Source organism: Eurytemora carolleeae, unplaced genomic scaffold (assembly GCF_000591075.1).
Source record: "Eurytemora carolleeae unplaced genomic scaffold, Eaff_2.0 scaffold237, whole genome shotgun sequence".
Taxonomy (NCBI): Eukaryota; Metazoa; Arthropoda; class Copepoda; order Calanoida; family Temoridae; genus Eurytemora; species Eurytemora carolleeae.
Genome location: NW_019396130.1, coordinates 140504 through 164672, shown reverse-complemented (window position 1 = coordinate 164672; position 24169 = coordinate 140504). Strand labels below are relative to the sequence as shown.

Genomic DNA, 24169 nt, shown 5'->3' with positions numbered 1-24169 from the left:
TCAATATCCTCCTCTCATCCTCTTCAAAATCCTCCTCTCATCATCTTCAATATCATTCCCTCGGCCCTCATTCTCTTCAATATCCTTCTCTCATTCTCTTCAATATCCTCCTCTCATCCTCTTCAATATCCTACTCTCATACTCTTCAATATCCTCCTCTCATTCTTATCAATATCCTCCTCTCATCCTCTTCAAAATCCTCCTCTATCTTTAATATCATTCCCTCGGCCCTCATTCTCTTCAATATCCTCCTCTCATCCTCTTCAATATCCTCCTCTCATACTCTTCAATATCCTCCTCTCATTCTTATCAATATCCTCCTCTCACCTCTTCAATATCCTCCTATCTTACTCTTCAATATCCTTTTCTCATCCTCTTTTATATATCTTCTCATTATATATATGAAGAAAAAAATTGTTGATTTTGTCTGCAAGTTTTTTTTACATCCTCTCTCATCCTTGAATACTTCCCTCGATACACTATTTTCTTTCTTTCTATGTATGTATAAATACTGAAACGTTATGTACATGCATTTACGTGTTGTGCTACATAGATCTCCATAGAACTAGAAGGTGCTGCTTCATGCCGGTGTACTATCCCGTTTTGGCGTATATAAAGTCTGTATGTGTAGGTGTACTGTACAGCTTGCTCTAGCTGCATGAAAGTCTGCACGGTACTTGAAATAAACAGGAGTAATTACCGTGGTTGTACTGTATTACAATATAAACTATGAATTATATAATGTATACAAACATTAAATTAATTTTGTTTAAGTTTTGGAAGGGTGTGTCCGGCATTATATTCTCATGTTTCAGGGAATTAATTATGCAAAGTTTTCCTCTTATGTTTTCCAACTCAGGGGCGTGGACAGGTTAGGATATATAAACAGTTTAACAGACAGGTGGAGAGGGGGCCGGGGAGGCCAAATCCATATTTATCGGTCAATAATATAACTTTCATCCAGCCGATGTTTTATCCCCCGCTTCTATACGGCCACGGTTTATAAAATTCCGGTCTAATTTCAATGGGAGGAAATTAAATCAAGAGTTATACTTTCCAAAGTCTTTTGAATAACTAGAATTATGAATATTAGAAAATTAATTCAATTTTATATTCATTCCTTTTGTTTAAAATTTTTTACCATTTTAATAGAATTTTTGAGCTTTAAAAATTGGAAAGTTTTTAAAAAGCTTTATTTATGTGGTAATTTTGTAAAGTTTAATAATATTTATACGCATTGCTCTACTTTTGTATATAGAAATATATCTAATCTCTGAATGGATCTTTGCACTACTGATATATTACCTATAAATACATTTAACACCATGGTAAAATGAATCAAAACTATTTTAGAAATACAATTAGATGATGCACTGAAATATCAGATATTACAAAGATAGGACGTAAAGTTGAAGTTGTTGAGTCCGATAGTTTAATCAAGAATGATTATTTTTTCTCTCTCAAAAATTGATTATTTTCTATTGTGGTTGTTCTGTTCTGTATAATGACTTGCGAAATTCTGTAAAAATTAAAAGGCAATATTCAGAAAGGTAGAAAAGCTAGAAAAATTAAGATATCTTCCACCGTGTTGATCAGATTAAGGTTTTAGGTGTACTGTTGCGAACTGGATCACTTAAAAACTTTAAATTACATCGGCAGGATCCTTTCAAGGGTTTCTTATGTAATAGTAGTATGAATGCAAGATTAATATCTATCCAATCTGGGTCATATATATATATATTCTCCCTGAATTCTATCTGTATAATCTGTGTTTGATATATACTCCCTGGGTCCTATCTGTATAATCTGTGTTTGATATATACACTCCATGGATCCTATCTGTCTAATCTGTGTATGATGTATACTCCCTGGATCCTATCTGTGTAATCTGTGTATGATATATACTCCCTGGATCCTATCTGTGTAATCTGTGTATGGTATATACTCCCTGAGTCATATCTGTATAATCTGTGTATGATATATACTCCCTGGGTCCTAACTGTATAATCTGTGTATGATATATACTCCCTAGGTCCTATCTGTATAATCTGTGTATGATATATACTCCCTAGGTCCTATCTGTATAATCTGTGTATGATATATACTCCCTGAGTCCTATCTGTATAATCTGTGTATGATATATACTCCCTGAGTCCTATCTGTATAATCTGTATATGATATATACTCCCTGAGTCCTATCTGTATAATCTGTGTATGATATATACTCCCTGGGTCCTATCTGTATAATCTGTGTATGATATACACTCCCTGAGTCCTATCTGTATAATCTGTGTATGATATATATTCCCTTGAGTAAAGGTACTACGCCCATATTTCCTAATTAAATAAACTCTATCCAACAGTCTGTCCTCAAACCCCAACCTAACAGGATTAGAATTAAAACAATAAATCTATTTTAAAATTTTGTCATAAATTGTGTAACAATTCATTTAAGAATTTTGCTGTGCAGGGGGGGGGGCTTGTCATGGGGTATAGGCTCACGACGAAAAATATTCGATGGTGATCGCTTCTAATCTTACTCTTAAAATCTTAAAAATTTGCTCCTCATGTAGCTTGTAGATAAGATGGGGAACAAGCAGACCATCTTCACAGACGAGGAGATAGAGAACTACTTGGTGAGCAATATCAGCAACATGGATAACATCATGCGCCTTCATATTAAGTTTTTTTTACCTATCACATTTTTTGCAAGAAGAAATTATAAATTGTAAACAAATTTTGAAGAAAAGCAAATTTGTTTGTCAGATCATATTTTATATTATATTATTTAAAAAGCTGTCTTTGAAGAGACTTGAGAAAATATGAAAAATCAAAAAACAAGTTTAAAATAAGATATCATCCCAACATTGGAAATTGCACGGTCTGAATAAAATAAATTAACTCACAATTAGAAAAAATGGCAAAGTTATTTCTTGAAAACTGTTTTAGGATACTACATTTCTCAACAGAAAGGAGTTTTTGAGAATTTTGCGGAGATTTTTGGAGCTTCAACCTGGATATAAGAAAGGTATTCTTCAAAATGTATTATTTTTTATTACAATTTCGTTCACTATGTCAAAAACTTTCCTTTATCGAAAATATGTGTCCATGCATCAAGAAAATACCTTTCGTAAAAAATCTAATTTTTTCCCCTAGCGTTTTATTTTTAAAATTAAAATCTAGGCTACGTAAAATATACGTTTTTTATACAGGTTGGTACTTAATAATATCGTAATGAGATATTTTTATTTTACTTCATGCAAAGATTATACTTAAAGCAATTGGTACATATATCTTAGCAACACATTGTCGTAGACCTTAGATATTTCATGATACTAATTCTGTTATATCAAACAGTCAAAATTTAAAATGTATGAGGTTTACACAACCAGGTTGCAAAGCAGCAAGGCTAAGGCGTATACAGAGGGGGGGCAAGGGGGCAGTACCCCAACTCCTGTAACCGGGGTGGGGCGTTGCCCCCCCCCCCAAAAAAAAAACTCAGAGCTTTCACACTATTTTTAAATTTGAAACTGAAGAGTGAAGAACATAAAAAAATTAGTTTGCTGTTTTTTTCTGGTAGTTTTATTTGAAGGAGAGATAAAGTAGTACTTGTAGGGTAAGTGGACTTATGTGTACCTTTAATGTATCCAAGAATTTGTTTTGAATTTACAGTTCAAATAGGGGGGGGGGGGGCGCACCCTTGATTTATTTTTGCATACGCCCTTGCTGCAGGGATTTAAAAATTTGAGTTTGTGATAAAAACTCAATTCCTTTGTATACAGACACTGATGTCCATGTAATTGTGAAATGCCAAGCATATTTCGAGTATTGAATTTCTGATAGTTTTCCTTGATTATTAATGTTTGTCATTTTTTTTGTTATGAAATATTGATATTTGCAAAATAAACTGTCAGTTTTTATACAGATTATATCCTCGGGACAATTTTTTCGATAACCCATTTATTTATGAATCTATTTGAGACCATTTTTTGCCACAGTCAAAAGAAACTGAAACTCTAGTTTTATAATCCATATATTTCTGCAATCTGATGTCGTAGATCTTTTATATTTCAAAATACGAATTCTACAAGATCAATATCAAAATCACCCCCTCAGAGCGCAATGATAGGAGGATTAGAAAATTAGAGTTTGTTGCATATGTTAAGTTATTATGTTAGACAATGGCGCAGATTTTGCTAAAAATAAGTTGTATATAAATATATAAATACTTTAAAGACGAATGTACGGGAACTGGAACTGTGAACTTGTTTTCTTCTTTAAAAAATCATCTAGCATCATTTAAATTCAACCTTTACATCATTAAATTTAAAGATCGTTCTCCAAGTCATATCTTTTGTGGGTAACCCTGCATGTTTTCAATTTAATGCAGCAAAACATTCGTGGATCTATTTTTACTAATACGGTTCTTGAAACTAAAACCATAAATAACTTTGAGTCAGAGCTCTTAAAAAATGTGGTCTGTCTTACTTGCGCTTTCAAAATTACTGGAGGTAAACAAATTTCTTCTAGAAATCTAGATTTCAACTGTTGGACCACATGCTTGGTCTACGTTTAAAATATTTAACATTCTTGCACAATCTGAGCTGAAAACTTTAGAATAGGATATCCTTAATCCCGATCAGTTAACTAAACTGGAGATTAATAACAAGAGAAGAACAAGTATTATTTAATCTCGAGATTAAGAAAAAGAGATGGATCAAGCATTAATCCCGATATCGAGCATTCAAAAGTTCCCAGCTCTGGTTGTGATTAGAAAATTTGAATTTGTTTCGAGCTTTTACTTGCTTTATTTGTAGATATATTCATTGAAACCATGTTTCTTTATAAGTGGGTCTTTTCTGTAAAGCATGGGTTTAAACTTATAACCAATACGGCCGAAATTTGAACCATTCGGAATAGAAAAACTAATTTTACGTAATTGTTTAAATTAAGCTTTGTCATTTTGAGAAAATACTCCAATTTTGAAATTAAAAATACAACAAAACTAATCTTAGTTCTTTGGCCTGAAAAAAAAACGTTTTTTTATTGTCTATGCAAAATGATAGCTATGTCATAATTATTACAAAAACAACTTAAAGATTTGAAAAATACTCAATAGATAATGATCATAAAATACTAAAATTCATTATTTTTATCTTCACTCCTTTCTATTCAATATTTCTTGAACCACGAACTATTTCAGCGCTTTGCTTAATTGCGTAGAAATGAGATCATTTCGTGGAAAATTAAGAACTGGTAATTTAATTTCAAATCTAATCAAATAGAAATATATAATCTACTTCCTGTATCAAAACTTTATATGGAATAAATATGAAATATTGATGGGTATTATATACGTAATAAGTATGCAGGGGGTAGTATATTTTTATCTTTCAATAAATGTATATTGTGAACAAAGTATTAAATAACTGCAATTTAAGTACCACTTTTCATTATTTATATATCAAACATAAAAATTTAATTTAAATAAACCAGATGATCTCTCAGAAGACTAATGTTATATCCATAAAACTAATCTAATGTCAATGAAACTAATATCATATTCATAAGACTAATCTTGTATCCATGAAACTAATCTTGTATCCATGAAACTAATCTTGTATCCACGAAACTAATTTTGTATCCATGAAACTAATTTTGTATCCATGAAACTAATATTGTATCCATGAAACTAATTGTATCCATGAATTCAATATTCTATCCATAAAACTAATCTTGTATCCATGAAACTAATCTTCTATATATAAAACTAATCTTGTATCTATGAATATAATCTTGTATCCATGAAACTAATCTTGTATCCATAAGACTAATCTTCTATCAATAAAACTATCCTTGTATCCATGAAACTAATCTTGTATTCATAAAACTAATCTTGCATCCATGAAACTAATCTTCTATCAATAAAACTATCCTTGTATCCATGAATATAATCTTGTATCCATGAAACTAATCTTGTATCCATAAAACTAATCTTGCATCCATGAAACTAATCTTCTATCTATAAAACTAATCTTGTATCTATGAATATAATCTTGTATCCATGAAACTAATCTTGTATCCATGAATATAATCTTTTATCCATGAAACTAATCTTGTATCAATGAAACTAATCTTCTATCAATAAAACTAATTTTGTATCCATGAAACTAATATTGTATCTATGAAACTAATATTGCATCCATGAAACTAATATTGTATCCATGAAACTAATCTTGTATCCATGAAACTAATCTTGTATCCAAGAAACTAATCTTGTATCCATGAAACTAATCTTGTATCCATGAATATAATCTTGTATCCGTGAGTTTATCCTTGTATCCTGGTAGCGAATATGTCTGGATATCTCTGAACTAAGCAGGTGTCCTGAACTCAGAGAAAATCCGTTCCGGAAACGAATTTGCAAAGTTAGTATTTTATTCTCAATCAATCATCAAAAGATATAAAATATAAATTCAACATTTTTAAATTTAAAAGGAAGGTTCACGGTTTAATGCCATGTATGGGCACACAGCTAAAAAATGTATTGTTTTGGAAACTATCGTGGTCTATTTAAAGGAACTGCACACGTAATTTCAAATGACTCTCTATTTAAAGATTGACATGTCCAATTCACAACGGTACCCTTAAAAGCTAGCTTTGTCTTCTTAAAAATGCATGATATATATATCCATTACCTTCTCTTTGAAAATTGATCATTTTCCACTGTGTGTGAATTGTCCATTTCTGCTTTAGAACCAAAGGATAAAAGCCAAAGGTTAAAATTAGACCTTTCAAGCTAGAAAAATGACAATAGCATCCATATTTTTAACGTTGTAAACCGGGCATGCAGTTCTTTAAATGGAAGGTTACATGAAATTACACGGACAGTCCCTTTAAGCCTCTTAATTACTCTGCTAATTAGTCTGGGTCATCATAACATTCAAACATAATTAAAAATAAGTTCCAACATGATCTTGTATTCTATGCTAGGTGTTCTCTAAGGATGGATCAGGGAACCTGGAGTTTAATGAGTTTGTTCAGATGTTCTCCTGTCTCTGTGAAAACTCGCCGAGGTAGAATACTTTAAAGGGACTGTTAACACAAATAAAATTGACTCTCCATTAAAGGGACTGTGAGCGTAGCTTCAAGGGACCCTCTATACAAAGATGGTAGTGCCCGATTTACAACGGTACTCTTGAAAGCTTTGTCCGATCAATTATGAATTATATATTAATTGTTTTGTTTCTTTAAACCATTTCTTTTCATTTGCGGGTTTCATCTTGTCTAAAAGAGAAACCAAGGAGAAACTCACAGATTAACTTTATAAATAAAGATATATTTCACATGTTTCATCAGATAAAGGTTTAAAGAGTAAATTTTGCGTTGACATCTTTACATGGAGGGTCACTTAACATTACACTTACTGCAGTTTCTTTTAGAACGTTCCATTCTCGTTTTAGAGCGGTATATGCTTTCATTTAAGCAATAATGAGGAAGATATCGTCATTTCTATCTGGAAGATTGTTGATTGACAATCTTTGTCTTTTCTGTAAACATCCGCAATTTTATCGAGAGGCCATTATTGGAACTTATCAAAAATATCTTAGTAATATTTGTCCAAACGAAGTGTATCGAATTGTTAATCGGGTATTCCCTCTTTAAATGGAGAGACACATGAATATACGTGGAACAGTCTCTTTAAAAGACAATAAATTACTCGTGAACTTCCATCAATCAATGTAAGAATGTTATAAAGCTGTAAATGATGGGGTTGGTAAAATTAAATCTAAGAAATGTTTTTGATAGAAAATTTTCACAAACTTTAAGTCCAAAATATAAAATGTATAGTCTACACCCAAAGAGAATAGATTAATATAGAGTGGAATTAACTCGAAAAAACTTCTGGGCTCTGGAACAATTGTGCACGTACAAATTTACAAATTACGTTTTTTTACATTTTGATGTTTTATAAAATAATAATTTTAAGTCACCTATAGCTAATACATACGTTAAAAGTTATTTAACAAATTTTTGAAAAAAAAAATTGAAACGGATATGTCCAGGGATCATACTGTATTAGTGTGAGTCGGATTATTGAATGATTCTAAAGATGATTTTTATATCCCTTTCTCTCTTTTATTCTAACTTGACAATAATACGTTCATCCTTTCCAAAATGTCGTCTTCATTCCTATTTAACATTTTTATCCTCTAAATCACTTATTGTTTTATAGTTTTACACACACGTATTTTATTCTATCTGTATCTTTATACTAAACTTCAATATATTGCTTATTCTCTTTCAATACAGTGGTTCTCAAAAAACATCTATTCCTTTGCCCAATCTTTCCAATCACTCTAACTACCAATATAACAACCCTTATTTTCATCCTAGCTCTCATTAATTCCTAATCCCAAATCTTCCAATCCCAAATTTCTCTACAGCTTAATTCCATCCCAATCCCAACTTCCTCTTTAGTTGATATCCTTTCCAATTCCCAACCTATTTTACCTACTCCCAATTGGTTCTATCTTATTAATATACCTTATTCCCAAACCAAGTCTAATCCCAATATCTTGAACATTAGTTGATAATCGTTTGGGATCCCAATAGTTTGGTTACGACACTATAAACTTTTTAAATCATGCTTTATTTATGACAAATGACAATGGACAAGAAAATATGAATTTTAGAAGTATTAGAAAGAAATAAGCCTGTGCAAAAAAAAACCAGCCTGTGTCAATATTTTGCGCAGTATTATGCTGCCTAGCTAAAGGGGTGTTTAGATCCCTTGAAACAAAAGTTATTAATATGTTTTCATGTTTTCACTTTTATATCTTTTTTAAGCCTAAAAGTGTTTATATTGTCAAATATTACTATCTTTAAATTTGCCCTGCATTTGGCAATCTGCAAAAAGCAGGCTAGACACAGTCGATATAGAACCAGTAAAGAGGAAGGATTCAAGATGTAACTCTACAAAGAAGAAAAGAACTGTTCGACCCGCGTACCACCCTCGCTGTCAAAGCGAGTGCCAAGAACCCTGTATTCTTTATGTGACCAGATCTGATCAATATACTTCTTTAATTTGCAACCACATCGATTCATGAGAGAGAGAGAACATCATATTGCTGGTTAAAGATTAAGAAGTCTTTTATATATTCTTTTATATATTCTACCATCTCAAGCCACCCTCCCCAACTCAACTTCCAAATACTTCCTCGCCAATTCACATCTTTCTCATTTTCTGAGACAAGTGTGATGTCCTGTGTATAATACGTGAACATTTGCAGGAATTCTACACTTTGAATTCCTTTTCAGGCTCAAAGGGACTGACAAAATACACACCGAGAGATTGTCTAATTTCCTTTCTATTCTAGTCTCTGTTCTGTGTCTACGCGCCTTTAGAAGCTTCTTAGATAACCTATAACATTTTGTTGATATCTTTATTTTTCTGTATGGGAGTCGATAATCTAATTTTATGATAGAAGACACACGATATCTGGCTCACTGCTACGTATAGATAGAAGTTTAAGGATACCGAGGTGGATCGAAAATGTATCTCTTCTCTGCAATTTTATAGGAACCTAAAGCATTTTTTTTAAATAATAAAATCCTTCAAGAATTTTAGAGTGTCAATATCTAAGATTTGAAATCAATTTCAAAATTCGTCCGAACTCTCAATTCTCATATTATTTCTAGGAGAGCTATTCTCATATTTCTTACATTGTAAAGGAAGAAATATTTCCTTTTGATTGATTTGATGGAGAGATAACTTTACTATATTTGCATCTTGAAACTCTCAAACAGAACTGCCAAAATTGTTTTTTTATACGTCATATGCATATTATTTTAATTCGATCCATTGATCTTGAGAAGTTAACTGCAGTGTTAGGTGGATTTGGATGTTTTGTACTAGAGCGGAAATTCAAGAAAATTCAAATGTTTAATGACCATAAAACAAACAAAGGAACTTACTTTTTGCCACAAACTCTCATCCTTATATCTTTGCAACATAATGGTGTAAACCTTTGATATTTTAAACTTAAATTATTTGATCCAACAGAATTTACAGTTTGCAATGGTCTATGGTCGATCTATGACCTTAGGTTTGAAAGATAAAGGGATTGGAAAAGCCGAGTTTGCGGCAAAGACTAAGTTCCTTTAGAAGTATAAAGTAGAGAGTGTTCCATATAATATTGAATCATCCGGGCTTTAAATTAAGATAATCCAAGAACACTGTTTTCTGTAACAAAATTTTTGTAAATTATTCTGTAAATTTTTTTAAATGATTATATATTTTAAAAATCATTTTCCCCCCGAAATATCCTGAATGGCTTTGGTTACCCTGCAAGTTGTGCCTGAACTATTTTATTATTGTTTGTATTCAGCAAATCCTATAAATTAAACATAAGGTTATATATGAATAATTTGTAGAAATAAAAATCAATTATCCGGAAATTAACGGAAAATCGGAAAACAGATAAATTCTGCAAAAGGGAACCTTTAAAGGTACGGTCGTAATTTTAAGTGACCCTCATTTTAAAAGGACAGACCGGCTATGAAAGGTAGTTGAACTGAGTATGTAGTGTTGTGGAAAACTTCTTTCGGATTTATTTCAGATATTTAAAACTTTTTAAAGAGCCGTATATCCTGAGTTTGAGCACAAATTTCGACGTTCAAATCTCCTACTTTTGGGGGTGGATACGTTTTCAGAATTAGTTTTTTTTTAATTATTAAATAACGACGACAAAAAATGTAAACAAAACTCTACAGTAAACTAATTATTTCTTTCGGAACCGGTTGAGAAAATAAAAATTAATCTTGTCATCAAAAATAGGTAATCTTATTCAATTATTAGTTTCTATTTTCTCATTATTCTATAGTTCTCATTATTCAAAAAAATTTTCTGCAGATTTTCTTGAATTATTATTGAAAAGAAGACATTTGAAGAATTTGAAGAAATCTGCGAATAAATTCAAAGAAAATAAGAAATTCAATATAATGATGAAAACGAAATAATTGATTCTAGCATTGATTTATTGACAAATTTCTTTTGAGAAATATGTTTTCAACTATCTAGTTTGATCACTGTATGATTTTTACTTTATTTTTCGTCGTCGTTATTTAGTAATTTAGAAAAAAACAGATTCTGAAAACGTATCCACCCCCAAAGAAGGAGTTTTGAACGTCGAATTTGCGCTCAAACTCAGGATTTACAGATCTTTAAAAAGTTTTTTTTATGTCTCAAATGAATCCGAAAGAAGCTTTCAACAACACTGCATACTCAGTTCAACTACCTTACATAGCCGGTCACTCCCTTTAAAGAGGGCAATGCCCAATTCACAACGGTACACTTGAAATCTTAATCTGCAAAGAAATAATGTGAAAGATGACGTCATTTTTCTGGCTTGAAAACGGTTAAATTTTGATAATATCTCCACTCTTTCTAAAGTAAGAAATGCGCAAAAAACAACAAAACTGCAAATGAAAATAACACACACAAAAAAACATAAATATCTACTTCACTCTTTATCATACAAAAATTGAAAGGTTTAAGATTTAAGATTTAAGAGGTTCTCACGTCTCAAGGGACTGGAATTGACATCACCTTTCTTTTAAATTGTTAAAATAAATCCTGTCTAAATTTTCTTTTATGTTTGAAGGGAGCTGAAACTACACTACGCTTTCTCCATATATGATATAGACGGGGACGGGTATATCAGCAAACAGGATATACAGCAGGTAACAGAATACAGAAACGTACTTATATCAACCGATCTAGAGGAGACGAAGTTATAGGGTTTCTGACCTTAAAATTGTTTTTTACATTGTCTATTTGATTGTCTCAAAACCATTAAGTTCGATTTCCCGACTTCCAAAAATCAAAAAATTTGATTGTCCTTAAATTTCGAAAGGATTTACAAGGTAAAGCTTTAGAAAGAACAGCAAAAACTCGGCACAAGCTCTAATTTTCTAATCCTTATCTTTGTAACTTTAATATTTTAAACTACGAATTCTGCTGGATCAAATAGTCAAAGTTTAAAATATCAAAGGGTTTCAACATCAGGTTGCAAAGATATATTAATTGAAAAATTTTAGTTTTTGGCAAAGATTTGTTCCTCTTTCCAACTTTCCATATTTGTTAATCTTGAGGTTGTTCAGCTAGTTTCCCAGGGTGAGTTAAACAGCACTGAACTTGAGGCAGTCTGTCGTCAGGTAAAAGGCACTGTAAACGTATCTACATGTATATCCCAGTCATATAGGGCAAACCAGGCGGATACGAAGAAAAGCCCTCTTCAAAAGTTGTACTTTTAATGGAATATTGAAATATAGCCAATCAGGGGGCGGAATTAATCCCAGTACACTGTACAGTACAAGGATAAAGTCGGAACAGTACACTGTACAGTACAAGGATAAAGTCGGACCAGTACAAATTTGGTAGAGCTTTTTTAATCCCTCACATTCTGACATGACAGTGAAGGTGTAAACTAACATGAAAACTCTAAAATTTGTAACTAAAAGGTACCTGGTACGTAAGCTAAGCCAATTATACCGCTCAAGACATGTCCCTGGGGCCAGATTTATCGGTTATTTTATTTAAATATTTATATAAGACTATCTAAAGGGCAAGGCGTAAAAAAAATTGGGAAAAAAATAATTAAAATTTTTTTTTTTTTTTTATCAATTTTTTTGCCTTTGTTACCCCCGGGCTACCCTTGAGTGCCTACATGTCAGCCCATTCGGTCCAGCCGTTTGGCCGGCCAGTGGGAACATAGAAACAAATGTCTTGTTTTATTATATAGATTAATTCATAGAGTTTCTGTCTAAATCACCAATATTTTCTAATCCCTCCTGCTTTGCAACCTGATGGTTTAAACCTTGGATATTTCTAACGTAAATTATTTGATCTAACGGAATTCATAGTTTAAAATATCTAAAGTATTGAGTTGAAAAGACATATGTTTTAGTAAAGGAATTGAGTTTTTGCCGCAAACTCTAATTTTCTAATTCCTATATCTTTGCAACGAAATGGTATAAACCGACAATATTTCAAGAATAGACTATTTGATCTAACAGAATTCATAGTTTGAAATATCAAAGGTCTACGACATCGGGTGGTTAAGTTATAGGGGGGAAACAGTTAGAATTTGTGACAAAAACTCATTTCCTTTGTGGCAATGGCTGAATTCCTTAATAAGAATCCTTAATATGAATTTCATACCCTATGCTTACTTTGAAAGAAAGTAGAGATGATTCTTGCTCTAATGGACATCTTATAGAGGTTAGACTGACCAAATCATGAATTCCAATCCCTTTAATAGGTCCTAATGTCTCCAATATTAAATATTCCAGGTCCTTGAAGAGTCTGATTTTGATGATGACGAGCAGCTGAGTAAAAATGAGTTTACACATATTGTGGATAAATCCCCAGACTTCTTCACAACATTCAATATTAGGATTTAAACAAGATCAAAATCACTTCAAAATAAAGTGAAGTTAATTTATGATTCATAATCCCTATTTTGAAAAGCTTAAGAGGAGAACAAAACTGTTTTGAAAATTTTATACGTTATGTGACCGGAAACAGTTTCTTATGCGTAAAATCCAAACCAGGGAGCTAGGAGGGCACAAAGTCGTGCTAATATTGTGGCATTTATTTGACCTTCCTCTGTTTGGTTCAGTGTGGAATATAAATCCTTTCAAAACAAAGGTTCGTCTGTTTCAATTTAAACTTTCCTTTGCTTCTAATTAAGCTGCCTGGAGCTTGACATGAGCCTGCAGGATATGACGCTTTGACTGTACATCTGTAGGTTGATCGTTGATTAAAATAATATTAGCTGTTCCTATATAAATGATCTTTAAGTAACTGAATAGTTTCCACTTCTTTAATTGTCTAATTACTATATTTGTACAACTCGATGGTGTAAACCTTAGATATTTCAAACTATGGTTATTAGAGTTCATAGTTTGAAATATCAAAGGTCTACGACAACAGGTTGCATAGATATGAGGTTAAAGAAAATTGTAGCAAGTGTTCAGCTTCTTAGTTTTAGTTAGTTATGTATAAATAGTATCTTATAGTAAATGTAATATGTATGTATATATATATATATATAGACATATATAGTAAAATCTATGGATTTCAGGGGGTTTTCAGGCCCCAACGGGTGCCCCCTCTGAATAGAAAAAAAATGTAAGTCCCCCCATGGACAAATCCATGATTACGCCCCTGAATACAAACAAGCTTATTCCCCTTCTCACCTACCCAAATATTAAAAAAATCTTTTTTTTGCGTTTGTCCCCGATCTTAATATATCTCATTATTTAAATATTTAAAACTCTCTGTGTAAAATATATCTTTGAAAATAAAAGTAAAAATGCCTAGTTGCAAATTATTAGAGTATTTAATTTTATTTTCAGTCTTAACCAATTCATTTTTAATCTCGATAAAACCAATGTTTCAAAGGAAATAATTTGTTTTAAAATTTAAATTTTTTATTTTCTCATTGTTAGGTTAAAAATAGACTTTTAAAACTTAAATTTGTTTATCTAAAAGAATTTTTTTTAGAAATCTCTCTTAAACAATTTGCTAATTTCACCTTGCAAAACAAACAGCAGTGAAAATCTATACCGGAGCTGTTTTTTCTTCGGNGCCAGTCAGAACAATTATTAGAATTGCGCGTTTTCCTTCGCGCTCTATATGTTATTATACATAATGTCTATCCAGGTTTAAAAGTTATGATATTTATTAAATACATGAAAAAAGATATGAAAAAATTCTGATCTGTTCAGTCAGCAAGCTAAATTTTTGAAAAATTATTAATTTCAACCTAATTATTTTAGATGCTTAAACACAACTACTGTTGTAATTAAAAGTTTACATGGATAATTAATTTTGTGTATTTATCAATTAATCTTCCTGTAGTTTTTTGGTAAATAAGTAAATAATTATAATAAATCTTAAAAACTTATTTTTAGTTTAGAGTGAAGCGTTTAAAACTCTAATTTTTCAAATAATATTAGGATTATTTCATTATATATCAGCCAAAGGTATTAATCTGGCAGCACAACCAGAAAAGTGGAACGTTTAATCTGAAATAATTCTGGGGGTTCACATAGACTAAAAAAATTAAATTTATGAAATTAAACGACCAGTGCAGGCCACTTCAGATAAAATCATAATTTAATACCAAGCGAGGGTGAAAGGCTGGAATAATAAAAAACCCTTGACAACGTTGAGTACCCCACTAGTAGGTAATCAAAATCGTCTTTTTTCTAATAAACATTGTCGTCAATAATTCTGAAAAAAAAAGAAACTACAATAAAAGTGATATATTAATATATTTTAAGTTACAGTGCGTTCACAGATTTGATTGGTCCAAACCCAATATGGATTGTACAGTACAATAATAATGTATAATACCGTATATATATATATATAAATATAAAGACGCAAAAAGCAAGATGGCAAAGCAGTAAAATACTGAATAATTCAAGTTAACAATGTTTACGTAACAAACGCAGAAAAGTAACACACAAAATGACCAGTGCTTTGAGAAGATTTTTCTTTCGATTCTTTATAATTCTGTTGATAATTTTCTAGTGAAGTAAAAATACTAAAATACGATTATTGTGTAAAAAACTTCCATTGAGGGATTTTAAAAAAATGTAAATAATGGTTATAAATAATAGTTTGAAGAAATGTAACGGACAATAAACATACCCATCAGATAATGTTAAACAAATAAACTAAATTAACAAAATTAAAAATCTATAAGGTTTACAATTTACTTTAAGTGGCCATACATCTACGGTAGGTGTATTATCAATAATTCATAATTTCACAACTGATTCCGCGACGATGACGTGGCCGAGTATAGCTGAGATTTGCTTACATTCCGACCAATTAGTGTACAGCCTCCTACTCTAAGAGTAACACAAAAAAATCAAAGAAATTGGTTTTTGTCCCTTAACAATTAAAAACAAGTTTTAACTTTATATGATTTACAAATGTTAAATTTGTAAGTAAAATACAGATTGCTTTCCTATCTTAGCAGTTAAAGGGACTGTAAGCTTTATTTCAAGCAGACCTCAATGCAAAGATGACAATGCCCGATTCACAACCGAACCCTGAAAAGCTTTTTCTGAACAATTATGATTTAGATATCAATGTTTATAATTTCAAAAACTAAATATTTTCAATCGTTGTTCTCTAAGGAGTGATTTGCACATTTATATGAGAAATTAACACTATTAAATCTGAAAAAACGACAATATCTTCCAAATTATTTATCAGATACAGGTTTAAAGGTCGCTTTGTGATCCAGCTTTGCCATCTTTGCACGGAAGGTCGCTTAAAATTTCACTTTAAAGTAAAATCTTGATTGTCAAGAGTTAGTGCACTGTGCAATATAAACATTTTGGCACTAAATATGAAATAGTAAATATTGATGTTTTGAGTGAAGATAATTCTAATTTCTAATGTGAAAACTGTCCTATTTTTGTTGTTGTTGATAATGAATATGCTGTATTGGAACTTTAGTTAAGACTAAAAGGGGTAATTTGTATTTATGGACCCATATTTAGGTGTCTAGACGTAGAAGGCACGTCTTTTAAGCTCCGTTGAAAATTACTTTCCACATTTTTAAAAATGTCTTTTGTTCACCCAGGTTAAGAATCAATTTTGTGAAGCGGACTTTGGTGCGCCGACAGATCCCAAAGATGTAGTTGTTCCTCCCGCCTGTCAGGATTATACATGGCCGGTCGCACCGGCGCATACCAGCCCTCCCCGGGCACGGACGTTCGTGAGAGTGCGACGAGTAGGAAGACGACATAAATATTGATTGAGATTAGTTCTACAAGAAGAATAGGACCAACGGAGGAGATACCGAAGGGAAGAGGATCTTTGTGAAACTCCGGGTTCCAGTGAAGGCACAGCTCCAATACTAATCTAGAAATAAATAGATATATCAATAACATAACATTAAAATAACTAATATTAAACTTCCAAAAGATCGGGTTATGGTTTTAACTTATGCTGCTCATCTTTTAACAAAACAAATCAATTTTATATTCATAATTTTCTATATTTTTCAATGAAAACAACAAAGAAATGCAAATTGGTTTTTAAAAACAAGCTTTAAGATAATTAGCTCACGCCCATAGTAGATAACAGGCCCAGTCGCAATTAAATCTTATCCTAGCAATTAAAATTAATCATATCATTACTTACTCAAATAAGGTTGTGGTGAGGGGAAGGGAGGAGAACTAACCTGAAGATGAAGGTTGTGGTGAGGAGAAGGGAGGAGAAAAGGTTGTAAATAAGAACTCCCTTTAATCTCCAGGCTCTACTTGTGGTTGGGTAACTGAAATAAAATTAATTAAGATACCAATTAATTAAATAATTGTGCAAACAAATAAACAAACGTTTTCGTTTTTCTTTCGTTCCCAAATATTTTATTTCTTCTTCTCTAATAATTAAGAATCATCCCCCCCCCTCACCCCTCAAACGAAGTTCGGAGGGGAAGGGGGTTCACTCCCTGTTCTATGGTCTAATCAGTGGATTAATAGTGGTATTCACAATTGTTTCTGATCGATTGATAAAGTATAGTTTCCAGGGGATTAATGGATATATCTAGTAACTATCAACTGTACCTGATACAGTTCACTTTAATCATGCAATATACTTTATCTACAGGGTTACAGGATATCAGACTTTACAGACGACTGCAAGGAACTTTATTTTCTTACATTCAAGGTTCCTTTATGCATCAAACTAATAGTTTCTTTCTTCGCAAAATCTATAAGCATACCATAAAAACTTATTTATGGCAAAGGTACAAATTAGACCTTGAGCTATATTAAGTTTAAATCTTCATTACATTCTTATATTAAGAACCATGTTAACACTTAAACTAAAGAATATCCTTATTAATTTTAACCATCTCACTGATTTTCTTAAATCTAAAAGAAACTGATTTTTTGAATGCCACAAACTTTGATTTTCTTATCCATTTATCTTCGCAACCCAATGTCATGGACCTTATATATTGTAAACTATGTATTCTGTTAGATCAAATGATATAAGTTTAAAATATCAAAGGTTTACACCAACAGCTCTGGTTCCGGTGCTCCTTTAAAAAGGAAATAAAAAGGCAACTAACATTCTCATTATCGTCTTAACTTAAAATTTACTAATAAAAATTACACATTAAGGTTTAAAGGAAATCATTTGGAAATTTTTTTGAATAAAAAAAATTAGGTTGTTCTTAAATTGTTGATAAATAATAATGTAATTAAATAAAATCTTCAATGCAAGTTCCAACTTTCTATTTTGTTTTTTGAATATTCCGCTTCTAAAATATAAGATTGATTTTAATTTTCAATTTTGAGGAATATGCAACAGTTACATCAGGAAAACCCCTATTTAAAACAGGCTTAATATGTTAATTTTGATTAATTTGAGAAATCGAGAATCCATAGGATGGCCATTCTAGGTATTTAAATACGAGATGACTGAAATTTTTGGGAAAAAGCCTGTTAAAGGAAAATGTTAAATTCCTGATAAAAAAGCAAATGGGATACATTGGGTTCAGAAGATGTGTCTGCACTCTGCAGTCAACCAAACAATCCAGAGATGACTTCAAGGATGTACACGGGTTGGAAGATTTAAGCCTCAATAACTTTCCCGAAGAAATTCTGCGCCAATGCATTTTTCGGAGTATATTATTTTTACAAGGAAGATATAGGAATCGGTAATTTGAGTTTGTGGCAAAGACTCAATCAATTCCTTTCACGAAATATTTTTCTAAAACTGATTTAACTAATTTTTAAATTTATTCAATTTTTTCTGGGATAGTGAAAGGTATTCTTTTGTGAAGAATAAATTTATTGACTTAAAGCCAATCTAAATATAATATTGACACGCACCCCCCCCCCCTGGTAACATGGGGCTTCCCCCCCCCATTACAACAACCAAAAAGTCCATATCTTGATTTATTGAAGTATAATCGAGAAATGAAATAACAAAACACCATTAATCATTATATTACGTAAAAAATAAGTATTCAAGAAATTTTTTTTTATATTATTTTAGATAATTTGCAATTAGAGAAAAAACTATTTTTAATATATCTATCAGGGGCGGATACAGGGGGGGGGGCGGGGGGACATTCGCCCCCCCCCTGAGATTTCGAATTTTTGTTCATATTTTCAGAATAGCTTCTCTATAGCATGCTTAAGGGAAAGAACCCCTAGTGCAAAACAGGAAAAATATTTGTCTTAATAAACTATAATGTGTGAAAAGTTAAAAATCTAGTTTTTTAGTCTTCAGTCATTAATTTTGACTCTTTTTGAGCCTTTTAGGTCAAAAAAAAATTTCGCCTGCGCCGCGATTTTTTGTTCCTTATTATGAATTTTTTTGTTCCTAAAAAATCTTGCCCCCCCCCCCCCTCACTTAAATCCTGTATCCGCCCTTGATATCTATCTTTTGGAGTTTATTTTGTATTTAATAAACGTAAAAATGGCTGAACTGATCAGGCCATAATTTTATGTTGTAACTCACTTAACCCCAGGGAAAGTTTATGGCCGGTCAAAATAGAAAAAAGATATGAAGCGCCCTAAAAGAAAAATATATAATTATTCCACAGAAATATCTATTTTTACCTCGATCCTTTACTCTTTTAACTTTTCAAGTTTTCGTAGAGAGTCCGCCTCTTTTAAATTTCTCTTAGTTTCTCTCATATATAATTCAAAATCAATTTGGGAAAAGCACTTTTTCTTTTTACTATTTAGAAAAGTATATTTAACCTGCGAAAACTTAAAGAAAAAGTTTTCCATAACATAAATATTTAATATGACATTATATTACCATAAATTAATTTTAACACGCAGCGTCTAATTTCTGCGACAGATATCCTCAATTTAGAGGATAACACTGATTCACAGCCAAACATTTATATTATCATTCCCTGTTAAATGGGAGGTAATTGTAATTACAAGTGACCCTCCATGCAAAGATGGCAATGCCCAATTCACAACGGTACCCTTGAAACATTTATCTTATCAATTATGTGGAAGATTTGGCCGTTTTTCTAGATTTGAAGTGTTTCGTTCTAATAGTTTCTATATGTTTCTTTCAGCAGTAGAAATTCAAGTCAAGTGTGTAGAAAAACCACAATTGAAAAAATCTTTTTTCAAAAATATTACCAATAATATCTAATTTATGCTTGACCAGACAAAGCTTTAAAGCGTATCTTTCTTAATCAGGCCTTGTCCTCGTTGCGATGAGGGAAATTACGCTTACAGTCCCTTTAAACCTCTACTTATTAAACCAATACGTGCAGTGACAAGAAATCCAGCATGTCTTCAAATTGAAAACGACTAAGGAGAGTTCGATCAATAAAATTTCCTTTTTCAAGAGTCTTTAGCAAACTCTTTTTGCAACTTTGGTTAACATAAAGAAAAAAAATTGTTTAAAGTGAGAATACATTTATGTTTTCCGTTTTGCAATTCAAAGAACATTTTTAGCAATTATAAGAATATGGTCATGTTAGTTATTATAAACATTAAACATAGCTGATTTACGTTAGTAGGCGATTATATCCATTAAATGAAGACAACTTTTGATTTCAATTTTGATTTATATTAAGCTTTTAAACAGCATGAATACACAAAAATATGGAAACAAAGAGAAGCTGCCAATAAAAAAGCTTCTCTTTATTTACTTGTAAACTTGTAATTCGAAAAAAGCTTGTTAACAATTTTAACCTTTATATAAAAAAGTCGTCTTCATTACATTGATATCTAGAAACCAATCAGACCAAGGGGCAATTAAACTGATTACCTTTCATATCAGTTTAAACTAGAATAAACCATAGAAGAATTTCTTTAAAGTTCAATTTGGCAAAGAAGGTTTCCGCTCTTTTAAAAAAATGTTTAATTTATCAACTTAAGTTCTTAGAACGCTAAAAGGTTTACTCTGTTTTTTATCACAAGAAAACAAATATGCCAACCCCTATGTCAAATTTTTTCCCAAAAATTTTTTCTTGACCCTTTAACAATCTCTGAAATTCTTCCATAAAAGGAAAATTAATTTTTGAAAGAAGATGAAAAAGGATTCTAAAAATCAAGAAATAAATCCAAAAGAAAAAATGTCAAAACTACTTTGATAAAAACTTAAAGTTCAACAAGAGAGATCATTTTTTTGAAAATCATAAGATTCATATAAATATTGAAGAAAAACTAAACATTCAATATAACTGCTGAATTTTTTTTGAAAATACTGCTTCTGAGGGAAGAGAAGATATTCTTAAGAGACGAATACTTTTTTTCATTTTTTAAAATTTTTGTTTGACCTCAAAACTCACCAATAGGTTTTTTTGCATTTCTATCAGATTTACAGAAAATTTTGAATTCCAATTTATTTTGGATTGAATGCTTGGTTACTATTGGAAAGGTTCCTAATGAAAACTAAATTGAATCTGAGAAACTTTAAACCAAACCATCAAGATGTAGAGAGAGAAACCCCAACAGAGGAACAACTTATTTATTTAATTTGTCCCTTCTATAAAATGAAATAAATAATCTGGAAATTATCTAACTTTTTATTTTATTAAGGTTTATTTTAATTTTTTTGTTAATTTAATCATTTTTCTCATATTTTACATTAACTCTTTCATTAATCTATCTTTTTTTACTTATCATCGTAAGTGATTATCTTCTTTCCTCTCCTTTAATAATTCTGTTAAATCGTTCGCCATTGTCATCAGTAAACCTAAATTTCTACCATCCATTTTGTACACCAAATGAATGATCCCCTTTTAGTGAATGCACGTGGCCTTGCAAGTTTAATTTTCAAAAGATCTTATTATCTATTTTCCATTTATTTTCAATATAAATTAAATTATTTCCTTTTTTATTTAATTTAGGTTCATTTTATTATGTTTAGATAAGATTAACAATATACTTACTGTATTGATATATCACATATAACTCTGAAGCTGATGATGGCCAGGTAGGACTGGAAACAAGCAACCCCTACAGCCAGGCAGAATATTAACCCTAGGGATACGTAGGTCGTCTTCTCCTGCCAATGATTGTTGAAGGGATTGTGAAGAAAAGGGAAGCAAAGGAATGTAAATGTAGTAAGGGCAAGGACGCATCCCAGGATAACCAAGGTGATACATCTCCAATAGTATCTTGTAGTACGCTCCCAGGGTTCATTATCCGCCAGCTTGTCCAGGGTGAAGATAATCCAGAAGAGGACCAGGACGGAGAAGGTCAGGATCTGTGTAATATACTCCAGGAGAATTAGATGAGGTATAGGAATCTGGGATACAATGAGTTCCAAGGGAATGTTATTGACTACCTGCGCCAATCCTGCAGTAATAACCAACCTATCTGGAATATTTATGTAGAGATCGTTCCTGCACAACCGAACCATAAACCAAACCAGGGAGAAGAGAAGGAGAGGCAGGAACACGCACTTGATGTAGAACCTTATCTCATGGAACCCCTGGCTTTCAGTTATAACGGAGAGATAACTAATCAAGGTTCCGTTCGTCTCAACCAGGTTGATTGCACTGGGTTGTATAAGCTTCTCTATACTAAGAGATGTTATGTAGGTTGAGTTGGATATAGGGAAGAGCTCCAGGAGCGGATATATAACACAGAGGAAGGATAGCTCTGATACTTCTCCAGTATCCGCCTGATCAGGACTTGGAACATTCCTACAGTGCATAGTTCTATTCTTATTTCTTATCCTAGCTTTAGAATGCCAGGCGGAGGAGAATGATTCTGCATCCGAATCCTCTAGGTTAGAGTTTAAGGCGTAATCTATACTGCTTGATATTACAACGGACTGCTTAAATTCTGCAAGGTTGACTAGAGAGGAGTTTTCATTCTGATCCGTTATTAGATCATCTCCGAATACTTTGAAGAAAATACTTAAACTCCCGGTCAGTTTCCAGTTCCATACGTTGAAATTATTCTCACGTGGAAACTTAAAGGACATCATCAGGTTGGACAAGGAGACCATCTCTCCTTCACTTTTAGACACGCACCCGAAGTTCTCACATCCATCGCAGCTGAGTGGTCCTGTCAAGGTTTTAGACTGACAGTGTGATCCTTGGAACCTGTCTGCTTGGAGGAGACCCGGAGAGAACAGGAAAACCAGGATTGAAGTTCCAACATGGAGAACTATTACCAGGATTATCAAAGATATGGATAAACCCTTGCTCCATCTCTGAACCTGAGTTCCCTGAGAGCTAATCATTTTGAAAATATATTATATTTTCATCTTTGTTATTGTTTATATCCTTGATCAGCTGATACTGTATTTGCACAGTGTTTTCTCACTGAATAATGCACTTATCATCACATTTAGTTGCTCTACCTGCCTTTCTTCCATTGTTAATTACAACATCCGGAGACGGTATAAATATAAGGCCGGAAGGGCGGATGAAGGGAGGGATATACCGGAATTGTCTACAGCTGTCAGGTGTTGCCTACCTACGCTGTTCTAGTTGACTGAGTTTTGGAAATATCCAAACCAAACCCTGGAGTCAAACCAAATAATCTGCTTTCACCTGAAAACCGCGAAACCTCGAATATTTGGCGGGAATTTCACTCCTTCGAGCACATAGATTAATGAGATTGAAGGGGTGGCTCTAAGAGAATCGTGTGGGGAATGTGAGTGGTTAATAATAATAATAATAATAATAATAATAATAATAATAATAATAGTAATAATAATAACAATAATGATATAATTTAAATAAAAAAGTATATACACAGAATTTATTCTGGCTACATTTAAAAAAAAATTCAAAATGTACATATATAGAAAATATAGTCATACATTACAAGATTATTAGCTACTGTTTATGCACATATATGGACATATATAAATATATATATATAGAATAGCATTTTCACATGCTTTTACTACTATAAAGAGGGTTTAAACTTCTTCAGCAAGAATCAATCTGTAAAAAATTGGCTTCATACATATATACAAACTAAATACTGGGTACATGATACTAGGTGCATGATACTGGATACTGGATACATGATACAGGGTACATGATACAGGATACAGGATACTGGATACAGGATACTGTGCCTACATAATGTTTCTTGTTTTATATTGATGATACGCATATAA

General features: G+C 31.9%; 2 protein-coding genes across 2 annotated transcripts; one reads left to right on the top strand and one right to left on the bottom strand.

Annotated features, from left to right (window-relative positions):
- Positions 1–1768: 1768 nt before the first annotated feature.
- LOC111695837 (calcium and integrin-binding family member 2) lies at positions 1769–14083 on the top strand. Its single transcript, XM_023465290.1, has 7 exons — positions 1769–2636; positions 2950–3144; positions 6351–6428; positions 6994–7076; positions 11667–11745; positions 12157–12219; positions 13357–14083. Exons 1-7 carry the CDS (start codon positions 2586–2588, stop codon positions 13465–13467), a joined length of 660 nt encoding a protein of 219 aa, XP_023321058.1. The 5' UTR covers positions 1769–2585; the 3' UTR covers positions 13468–14083.
- A 2048-nt stretch (positions 14084–16131) lies between these two features.
- LOC111695835 (protein wntless) lies at positions 16132–23532 on the bottom strand. The gene is made up of 3 exons (XM_023465288.1): positions 21975–23532; positions 17277–17369; positions 16132–16954 (listed from the first exon to the last, which is right to left on the bottom strand). The coding sequence occupies exons 1-3, from the start codon at positions 23276–23278 to the stop codon at positions 16675–16677; spliced, it is 1677 nt and encodes a 558-aa protein (XP_023321056.1). The 5' UTR covers positions 23279–23532; the 3' UTR covers positions 16132–16674.
- Positions 23533–24169: the final 637 nt, after the last annotated feature.

Coding starts and splice junctions, on each gene's coding strand:
- LOC111695837 (XM_023465290.1), top strand. CDS start 2,586: ATGGGGAACAAGCAGACCATCTTCACAGACGAGGAGATAGAGAACTAC. Junction 3,145..6,350: donor CCTTTCGTAAAAAATCTAAT/TTTTTCCCCTAG, acceptor GTATCCTGGTAG/CGAATATGTCTGGATATCTC. Junction 7,077..11,666: donor CTCTGTGAAAACTCGCCGAG/GTAGAATACTTT, acceptor TTATGTTTGAAG/GGAGCTGAAACTACACTACG.
- LOC111695835 (XM_023465288.1), bottom strand. CDS start 23,278: ATGATTAGCTCTCAGGGAACTCAGGTTCAGAGATGGAGCAAGGGTTTA. Junction 17,370..21,974: donor ATATGTGATATATCAATACA/GTAAGTATATTG, acceptor ATTTTATTTCAG/TTACCCAACCACAAGTAGAG. Junction 16,955..17,276: donor ACCACAACCTTCATCTTCAG/GTTAGTTCTCCT, acceptor ATTTATTTCTAG/ATTAGTATTGGAGCTGTGCC.